Below are 10,703 nucleotides of genomic sequence, written 5' to 3' on the forward strand. Positions count from 1 at the left end.
GGCAACCAGGCCAGCAGAGCTGGGTGGATCTAAACACCAGCAGAGCACAGGGAGCTGTTTGGGGGATCACACTGCAGGTTTCCATGGAAAAAGCTCCCTTAGAACAGCCTTCCAGACAAATTACTGGGCAAACTGCAGAGGTTTCAGAGCTCCAGCCTGATGGTTTTAATGGGTGTTATCTTGCTGCTGCCAGCACTTTACAGGTCCAAAATTCAGCTTGGCTCTCTTTCCTCCAGGGTCCAGAATTGTGCCTGTGCTTGCTTTGAAAATAATGAAGGCCCAAGAAAGAGTCTCTGTGGTTATTCCATCACCTGCTCAGCAATCCAGGGAGCAAACAGGGAATGTGCAGAGGCAGGAGCAGGGAGAGAGCTGAAGGCAAACCCTGCTGCTTCCCCACTCTGTGTTCTGTCCCCCACAGCTCCCTGTGCCTGCTGGGGACTCCCCCAGACCCCTGTGCCAGCCCTGTGGCTTTATTTCCTCCTGCCAGCCTCCAGACAGCCCCCTGTGCATGGATCTGAGGGGCAGGGGGGAATCCATCCCATCCCATTATCCCATTATCCCATCCCATCCCATCCCATCCCATTATCCCACCCCTCCCATCCCATCCCATCCCATCCCATCCCATCCCATCCCATCCCATCCCATCCATCCCATCCCATCCCATCCCATCCCATCCCATCCCATCCCTCCCATCCCATCCCATCCCATCCCATCCCATCCCATTATCCCATCCCATCTCATCCCATTATCCCATCCCATTATCCCATCCCATCCCATTATCCCATCCCATCCCATTATCCCATCCCATCCCATCCCATCCCATCCCATTATCCCACCCCATCCCATCCCATCCCATCCCATCCCATTATCCCATTCCATTATCCCATCCCATTATCCCATCCCATCCCATTATCCCATCCCATCCCATCCCATCCCAGTTTCCCACCCTGCCCATTCATGGAAGCACTGACTGGGTGGGGAAGTTCATCCCAGCTAAGATGTGGGCAGAAGGATAATTTTGAAATTCAAGCTCTACATTCGGGTCTGAAACCACACTAAGAATAGATTTGAGGCAGAATTAAGCCTTTTAAGCTCAATTAGAGCTCAGGCAGAACATGAAGATCATCAGCACACAAGTGAAGATCTCTTGATTGCTGCAAATTTATTCTGAATTAACAGTGGTGGGAAGGAGGGAAGAACTAATCCAATGATGTGGGCTTGCACTGATCAATCATTTGTAATTATTATCTTCTCTTTTGTCAATATGCACTCTGGAAACTTAATTCTGATGGTGTATCCAGCAATGACAGGAAAATCACCAGGGATGAAGAAGTGAAATGAGGAGAGGCCCATGCAATTAAAAACCAGCAAAACCCCCACACAGACCTTGATATTTAAAGCAGATAATTAAATAAATGAACAGAAATAAACTACCCCATGGTGTCAGAACTGTCATCTTGACTGTGCAGACATGAATACATCGATGCACTCTGCCTGAAGACGCTGGAATGCCCCAGAAATGGGACAGCCAGGGCCGGGCAGAGCCGGAGCAGGGATGTCCCTGCTGCTGGTGGGACACAGCAGGGAGGGAAAGGCTCCAGGGCTGCCAGAGCCAGCACAGCACTGGGGGGTTGCGGCTCTGACCCGCATCCTGCAGGAATTTCTGCATGGACAGGGAGGTGACACTGCCCGAGGGATCCCCATCCCTGCAGGAATTCCCGGCTGAGCACCCAGAGCAGGGTGGGGACAGGGTGGGGATCGCGGCTGCGAGCGATGGGCGGGGAGGGAATCCCGCAGGAAAATCGGGAATGCTGCAGGAAAAACGGGAATGCTGCACGGACACCGGGAATGCTGCAGGGACACCGGGAATGCTGCAGGGACACCGGGAATGCTGCAGGAATAACGGGAATGCTGCAGGAAAAACGGGAATGCTGCAGGGACACAGGGAATGCTGCAGGGACACCGGGAATGCTGCAGGAACATCGGGAATGCTGCAGGAACATCGGGAATGCTGCAGGAACATCGGGAATCCCGCAGCACACCCGGAATCCTGCAGAACCACCCAGTGGAGAGGCTGCAAACAGCAGGGCCCGGCTGTGCCAGCACCGGGAGGGGACCGGGACAGCCCCGGGATAGCGCCGGGACGGGACCGGGACAGCCCCGGGACAGCACCGGGACAGCCCCGGGATAGCGCCGGGACGGGACCGGGACAGCCCCGGGACAGCGCCGGGACAGCACCGGGACAGCCCCGGGACAGCCCCGGGACAGCCCCGGGACAGCGCCGGGACAGCGCCGGGACAGCCCCGGGACAGCCCCGGGACAGCCCCGGGACAGCGCCGGGACAGCGCCGGGACGGGACCGGGACAGCCCCGGGACAGCACCGGGACAGCGCCGGGACGGGACCGGGACAGCCCCGGGACAGCACCGGGACAGCGCCGGGACAGCGCCGGGACAGCCCCGGGACAGCGCCGGGACAGCACCGGGACAGCACCGGGACAGCGCCGGGACAGCACCGGGACAGCCCCGGGACAGCCCCGGGACAGCACCGGGACAGCACCGGGACAGCCCCGGGACAGCGCCGGGACAGCCCCGGGACAGCGCCGGGACAGCGCCGGGACAGCACCGGGACAGCGCCGGGACAGCCCCGGGACAGCGCCGGGAGAGCACCGGGAGAGCGCCGGGACAGCGCCGGGACAGCGCCGGGACAGCGCCGAGCATCCAGGGCAGAGAGGGGATCAGGAGAGCTGCTCTGGCAGCACCCGGGCTGTGGCAGCAAAGCTCGGGCAGCTCTTGAACTGCCCCAGTCCTAAACCCAGCGACAAACGTGGCAGGGACCGTGCCCAGCCCAGCCTCGCCCAAGGGCGCATTCCCAGCTCCAGGCACAGCAGCCAGTGCAGTGCCCAGCGCTGGCCCTGCAGCCAGGGGCTCCCAGACCCTGAAAGAAAAGGGTGACAGGCACAGCAGTGCACTGAAAACATGGGGCTGGCACTGCAGGGGCAATGGAATCTGCTGGCACAGGAACAGAACCAAACAGAACCGGGGGCAGCAGCTGCCCCACAGCACCAAGGACCCAAAAATCAGAGAAATGTCACAGCGGCAGCCTGGGCTGGCCATGGGCAAACTGGGAAAGGTAACTGGCCACTTATAGGGCAGGACATGATGTCAAGACTGGGGGGAATGAAAAAGTGGGTTAGAAAAAGCAACTCCAGCACTTGAGTGCTTTAAGCTGAGCAACACAGAGAGCCACAGCAGGATGAAGTGGTGCTGGCAAATGTGAGTGTACAGAAGCACAGCCTCCAATCCTGCCATGCTATGGGTGGCAGATTGAATCATCTGAAATGGAACTAAAATTGAAGCAAGAACAAAACTTCATTAAGGAAAATTGATGGGGTTGGTTTTGGAAAGGCAATAAAGAGCCAATGCAATCCCATTAATTACTGTACCAGAAGTTTGGGACCTTTAAGACAACCACTCTAGACATAAGACTGGTTTTTATCAAGTCCTCCAGGAAGTCAAGTGTTTGACCTCCTCCTCTCATCTGCTTCTCTCTGCTCCCCAGAGACCACTCAGAAATTCAGTTACAAGCTGTTAAATGCTGTGCAGAGAAACAAAAATGCTCCTGGAAACTCCTGGGTCAACCCTCACTGCTGGAGCAGAACGTGCAGTGCCCCCCACTGCAGACTTTGTGAGCATTTAAATGTAAATAAATCCCTTTTCCTATGGTTTCTCCAAACTCAGCAGCTCTATTGCCAGGGCAACACTCAGTTGTTTTTCCTGTGCACTGAAGTTTGCTCATGCTGGAGAGAAAGAAATCATTGTTTATAACATTTTAGTAACCAGGTAATCACCCTGGAAGGTGCCTATGGAATCACTGCAAAGCTTTAAGAACCTCCCCTCTGGAATGTGCAGGGTAAGCTGAATTAGCTGTTCCCAAAGTACAATATTAGTGCTAGAACCTGACTTGCTCAAGCAGCTGAGGGAGCTCCTCTGTCTCCTAGAACTGTGTTTAATTAGGCTCACTGGCAATCAATGCCATTGATCTGCACAGGCACAGCACTGGGGCTCCCTCCTGCTCTTCACTCACTGAAGCAAACACCAAATCCACCCAATTAATTCAATTCTAAACGTGATTTTGCTCCAACATCAAAGTTTCTATTTTAGTAAGTGAACATCAAAACTAAAGATTAGGAAAAATCAAACACCTTTTTCAAAATTCAAGGAAAATTTAATCAATATGCCTTAAATTACTTTACAATAACTACAATACTGACAAGCATAACGTTTTCCAAATGGTGTTTTCCTTGGAAGTGCTGTGAGAGAGATTCCTCTTCATCCACAGAATGTGCACAGGAGGGAAGGAACCTCTGCCCACATCCTTCAGAAATCCCAGTTAACAGAAAGCTACAGACACCCCAAGGGTCATGTTTCAAGTGTGACAGAATTACACATCCCTTTCACTTTTAAGCATCTGTTTTCTACTTCATAATTTAAGTATCTTAAATCCTGAAATACTCTCACAGTAAATGAACAAAAAAAAAATTGAGACTGGAGAGCTTAGGAGGATATTGGTTAAAATACAGGAAATACTCTAATTACTTTTGTTCATTTGTGCATTTTTGGTGAGAGGGGTCAGGAAACAGGTTTCTCTTTCCTGCAGGTTTATCTAGAGCCCCCAGATCCACAGCAGCTCCTTTAACTATTTTGGATAGAAAGCTGCCAATTTCTGACTGCAACCCTTCTCCCTCCCCCACAAAACAAAAGCAAACGAACAAAAATCACAACCCTCAATAAACAACCGAAAGTTACTTTTCCTAAAGATCTAGGAATGGGAAAGAAATCACAGAACTTGATAAGCATGAACACATATTAAAGCTCTGGACTGCCCATGTCATTGAAAACAGTATTCCAAGTCCTAAAAAAGTGAACAGCAGACACTTCCTGTTGTTCCAGGTGATTCAAACAGGTCTGAGTTTCATGATAGCAACAGGAGATGGTTGTTTGCAGCTGTTTCTGGTCCAAGTCCATGTTCCAAGCTGGGATTTTCCTCGTGGCCCCCTGGAGCCCCCAGAGTCAGTTCAGAAGATGGAGATGAGGGCGAAGACTCCGTAGAGCAGGGCACAGGGATAGGCCACCAGCAGCTGCTGGCCCTCCATGGCTAAGGCAGAGATAAAGATCTTGGAAGCAGAAAAGCTGCACCAGCCAATAATTCCAGCTGTGAGAATGATCCCCATCACCCCTCTGGAAAGGCAGAGAGAAGAGAATTCCTGTGAGCCCTGAGTGCATCCCCTGCTGGACTCACCCAGCAGCTTGTGCAGGTGCTGGGATGGATTTCAGCTTTTGGCATGCAATGAGATATTCCCACTAAAAGCACTGGGAAAGCACAGGGTGCCCAGAGCTGTGGCTGCCCCTGGACCCCAAGGCCAGGCTGGGACACTTGGGGCAGTCAGAAGGGGGTGGATCTGGGTGAGCTTTTCCAACCTAAACTATTCTGGAATTCTAGAATTTTAGAACAGTATCAGTCAATTATGATAATAGAAAACCCCCTTAAAATTAACTCTGTGCATATGGAATTTCAAAGCAGTGAGAAAAAGAACTGTGCCAAGCTGTTTCTTTTCAGTCCCTAAATTCACAGAGCCAAGAGAAATCATCCTCATTTTCTTGTACTTGTAAAATCCTAATTTGCATCTTCACTAATAATTACAGGTGCTGGGACCTGCCAGATTCAGAGCTGGCTGAAAGCAAACCTGAGATTGCTCTCAGAGTCTATGAACAAAAGCTGTTCATTGCTCAGAGGTGAAGGCAGGGCTCACCCCCCTTTCCCCACGAAGCCATCAGTAATTCATCCCTGCCCCAGCCGAGTTCCACACACTCCAGCAGGGCAGGGAGCTGCTGTCAGGGATCCCCAGTGAGCAGGACACACTTACTGCAGGGAGAAGAGGATGGCAGAGGAGGAGAGCAGGATCATGGGCAGCAGGCAGTAGCCCAGCACGCTGGCCACGCAGCCGAAGGACACGCCTGTGACACTCATCAGGTTGAGCAGGCAGAACATGGCCAGGCAGCCGATGGCGCTGATCCCGTACACGTACCCAAACTGCAGCTTGCCAGCCTGGGGACACAGCCTGTCAGGGGCTGGGGGGCAGGGAGGGGGCAGGGGACAGCAGGGATGGGGCAGGGGACAGCAGGGAGGGGGCAGGGGACAGCAGGGATGGGCAGGGAGGGGGCAGGGGACAGCAGGGATGGGGCAGGGGGGATGGGGCAGGATGATGGAACCAGCACAGGACAATGGGACCAGCACGGGACAATGGGACCAGCACGGGACAATGGGACCAGCACAGGGAGCAGGTTTTCCCACCCTGGCACACAGCAGGGTGGGCACAGGCATTGTCCCCCAGCCCCAGCTCCCTCACTCCCACCCCACAGGGAGTGTTTCCCCCCAGAGTCCCAGGACATCTCATACTCCTGGAGCCTGGAATTCCTCCTGACTGTGGATGTTAATGAACAGGTTCTGATCTGATTGCTCTCTGATCTCAGCCCAGGAGCTGTTTAGGGTTTAATCAAGGACTTCTCATGCTGATTGGTCACTTGCACTAATGATCTTTACAGAACTGGTGTGTAAAGACAACAAAACTCTAATTCAGGAACTTCTTGACAAACCCAGAGCTGAAGTCCTTTAATTTGTGGTAGAATGAATGAAGTTATGGCACAAGGAAGATTATTTTCAAAATCCCAGGAAGAGCTGAGGCTGAGCTGTTGTCCCCCTCCAACAGCTTCCAAACTGGATGTGCTCAGACCCAGCTCTCCTCCTTCCCAAGCAGCAGAGGAAACAATCATGCTGTGACCTCTGTGCCAGGCTCAGCCCATTTCCTTTCACACATTCCTTGGATTTCTTTTTTAAAGCACACAGGAGAAATAGACTTTTAGGAAAATAAAATTCACACATATCTATTACAAAGACATTCATTAATTTGACTGGCCTACTTTCCATAAATAAAAGTTACTTATTAAAGTAGGCTTGAAGTCCCCTTGGTACCAAAGTGTGTTTTAACTGTCACAGCAAAGTGAAATTTGAGGCAGAAATGAAAAGCAGTGCCTGAAGCACTTAAAGCTGTGACAGATTAAAATCCTGAAGCTTTCAATGCCAAGGAACACTGTTTGCTGTCATCTCATCACTGACAGCCATGAGCCATTAAAGCACAGGCTGACTCCAGCTAAGCTCAGTTAAAAACTGACCATGCTGCAGCAGGGCCAGGCCCAGTGGGAATGCAAACAGGGTGAAAGCAGGTTTGCAATCCCACCAGTGAGAGCCCAGTGCCTGTCCCACTCACACACCAGTTTCTGTCCTGTGATGGTCCCTGGGGGTCCCCTGCCACCCCATGAGAAGGATGAGCTGTCCTGGGCTCTGTCCCCAGAGTGACCTGCAGGTTCTGCAGCCCCTCCTGCAGCCCCTCCTGCAGCCCCTCCCAGCCCCTCCTGCAGCCCCTCCTGCAGCCCCTCCCAGCCCAGCCCAGCCCAGCCCCTCCCAGCCCAGCCCAGCCCCTCCTGCAGCCCCTCCCAGTCCAGCCCAGCCCCTCCTGCAGCCCCTCCTGCAGCCCCTCCTGCAGCCCCTCCTGCAGCCCCTCCCAGCCCCTCCTGCAGCCCCTCCTGCAGCCCCTCCCAGCCCCTCCTGCAGCCCCTCCTGCAGCCCCTCCTGCAGCCCCTCCCAGCCCCTCCTGCAGCCCCTCCTGCAGCCCCTCCCAGCCCAGCCCAGCCCCTCCCAGCCCCTCCTGCAGCCCCTCCTGCAGCCCAGCCCAGCCCCTCCTGCAGCCCCTCCTGCAGCCCCTCCCAGCCCAGCCCAGCCCAGCCCAGCCCCTCCTGCAGCCCCTCCTGCAGCCCCTCCCAGCCCAGCCCCTCCCAGCCCAGCCCAGCCCCTCCTGCAGCCCCTCCTGCAGCCCCTCCCAGCCCCTCCCAGCCCAGCAGCCCCAGTGGCTCACCAGCAGCAGCGTGGCCCCAAAGGCCAGGCAGAACACCATGGGCCCAGCCAGGTCTGTCTCGTTCATGATGTTGCCATCAGCCACCTTCAGGGGGTGCAGCACCGTTAGTGTTTTCTGCCAGATGTGGTCAAAATTGATCCCCAATTCTGCAAGTGAACAGAGCATGGAGTTCATTTCTGCCCTTCCTGGCTGCTCCACTTGCTCCACTCTTTGTCTTCCCTCCTCCACCTCCCAGATCTGGGATGGGCACAGGGAGCTGAGCCCTCCCCTCCTCCCTCCTGCTCCTCCACACATTGCAGGTGCTGGGAAGTGCCCAGGTGGTTTCTGAAGGACCCAAGCACAGAGTTTGGGTTCACAGAGCTCCCTTCAGCCCAGCTCCCTGATCCTGTTTTACAGCTGTAAATAAAGGAGGTGGAAGGTACCATGCCTGGGGACAGTGACAGATGCCTGTCTCTCCATCCAGTAACAGTGAGGTTTATTCAGTTGTGAATAATTACAGAAACTGAAAAATAACAGAAGTAAGCTGGAAACTGATCCCAGCAAGCCACACTTAGGTAAATATCCAGCCTGGCACTGTGCACAGGCTGTACTCCACACAGGCATTTCTGCAGTGTTTGGCATTCCTTGTGAGCAATGAAACATTCCTGTTCTAACCAAGAACAACTCAAAGGACCTGCAGCCACTAATTTCACAAAGTGGACAGTTACAACTATTATTTGCAACAAGAGCAATATTAAGTGTTTTATCACAAAGTCAGGTCTCTCACTGAACTGATTTAATCAGTTGGTGTGAAGCAAGAAAGCACAAACTTCCAACTGCAGAAGTTCAAACAGGAACAGGGATTTCACATGCCAAAATATAGGTTAAAAAAAAAATCAATGAGAATTTCAAACAGACTGAGCACTGCCAGCAGCAGGGAATCCACACTGCTACCAACTCATCCCCAAACTAGGAGGAGTTCTGGATTAAGGCCACAGCAAAGTTTTACCTTCTAGTAGTGGAGGCTCATCCTCAAAGTTGCTTCCATAAAAAGACTGTGCAGAGGCTGGAGTGTAGCCCTGGGTGGGCTGGTAGATCTGCCCTGTGTAGGGCTGTGGCTGCTGCATCATGTCAGGGGGCACAAAGCCAGCCTGCTGGGGGTACTCATAGCCTCCATAGTGCCTGCAAAGCACAACCACCTCAGGGCACAGCCAGAGCTGTGCTGAAACACCCCTGCAGGGCACCACAGCAAACCCTCCCTTCTGCCTTATGGTCCCATAGATTGCCCACAAAACCCCCAAGCAAAGCCACCCTCTGCCCTGAACAAACTCTTCAGGTATTCTTGCCATTAATCCAACCCGTGTCTAACCACAGAGATTTCCATAAACAATTCCAAAATCTTGAACTATGGAAACAGAAAGGAGAAAAATGGAGAACTCCTGGTGTTAGCAGAGTCCAGCCCCTGTGACCCTGTTCAGGTCACAAATGGCACTGATCTTCTAACACTTGCTCTGAAATCCACCAGGCAGAGAATTCAACACAAAATTCCTCCAGATCTCCATTTACAGAGAGTTCAGCTCTCCATCACACAGAGCAACCAGCATTTCCAGAAGCCAGCAGCTGGCTGGGGTGCCAAAGCTTTCCTGGAGACACAGATGGCCCAGAAGTGCCCTAAGGAAAGCCAGAGCCGGAGAGGGACTTTGAACAAGGGCCTGGAGGGGCAGGGCACGGGAATGTCTCCCACTGCCAGGGGGCAGGGACAGACGGGGCAGTGGCATGGCATTGTCCCTGGCTGGCTGCAGTGTCCCCGGCCAGGCGGGCCCGGGGCAGTGCGAGGTGTCCCTGCCATGGAGGGGCCCGGACCGGGCTGTCCGCACGCGTTACTTGCTGTACGGCTGCCTGCTGTAGTCGTAGGGCTGCGCCTGGTCCTCGATGCTGTAACTGGTCTGGAAGAAGTCGGTGTTGAAGCCGTCGAACCCGGACATGGCCCCCTGCGCGAGAGAGCAGCGAGCGGGTCCGCAGCGCTCCCGGGGCGGCTCTGCCGCTGTCCCGCGGCCGCTCGGCCCCGCCGGGGCCCGGCCCGGCCCTTCCCCCGTTCCCCGGGCCGAGTGTGCCGCGGGATCCCGCTCCCTCCCATAACCCCGCTCCCTCCCATGACCCCGCTCCCGGCCCGGTTCCCGCTCCCTCCCATAACCCCGCTCCCGGCCCGGTTCCCGCTCCCGCTCCCGGCCCGGCCCCACCTGCGGCCCCGGCCCGGCCCCGCTCCCGCCGCCGCGGCCCCTGCGACGTGTCACGGCCGCGCCTCCACTTCCGGGACAGCGCGCGCCGCTGCGCGCATGCGCGGGGCTGGACGGGGCGGCCCCGGCGCCTCCCTCAGCCCCGCCTCAGTCCCTTCCTCATCCCCGGCTCCGGCTCCGGCTCCTCCTTCACTCCCTCCTCAGTCCCTTCCCTCCCTCAGTCCAGCCCCGGCTCCGGCTCCTCCTTCACTCCCTCCTCAGTCCCTTCCCTCCCTCAGTCCATCCCCGGCTCCGGCTCCGGCTCCTCCTTCACTCCCCCCTCAGTCCCTTCCCTCCCTCATCCCCGGCTCCGGCTCCTCCTTCACTCCCTCCTCAGTCCCTTCCCTCCCTCAGTCCGGCCCCGGCTCCGGCTCCTCCTTCACTCCCTCCTCAGTCCCTTCCCTCCCTCAGTCCGGCCCCGGCTCCAGCTCCTCCTTCACTCCCCCCTCAGTCCCTTCCCTCCCTCATCCCCGGCTCC

The 10,703-nt window shown here is 55.3% G+C and overlaps 1 protein-coding gene across 1 annotated transcript; it reads right to left on the reverse strand.

The window, feature by feature from the left end:
- Positions 1-4,203: 4,203 nt before the first annotated feature.
- YIPF5 (Yip1 domain family member 5) lies at positions 4,204-10,315 on the reverse strand. The gene is made up of 6 exons (XM_079320064.1): positions 10,189-10,315; positions 9,834-9,938; positions 8,959-9,131; positions 7,971-8,116; positions 5,925-6,106; positions 4,204-5,238 (listed from the first exon to the last, which is right to left on the reverse strand). Exons 2-6 carry the CDS (start codon positions 9,932-9,934, stop codon positions 5,076-5,078), a joined length of 765 nt encoding a protein of 254 aa, XP_079176190.1. The 5' UTR covers positions 9,935-9,938; positions 10,189-10,315; the 3' UTR covers positions 4,204-5,075.
- Between the last annotated feature and the right edge of the window lie 388 nt (positions 10,316-10,703).

The sequence above is a fragment of the Erithacus rubecula genome (assembly GCF_903797595.1).
Source record: "Erithacus rubecula genome assembly, chromosome: 16".
NCBI lineage: Eukaryota > Metazoa > Chordata > Aves > Passeriformes > Muscicapidae > Erithacus > Erithacus rubecula.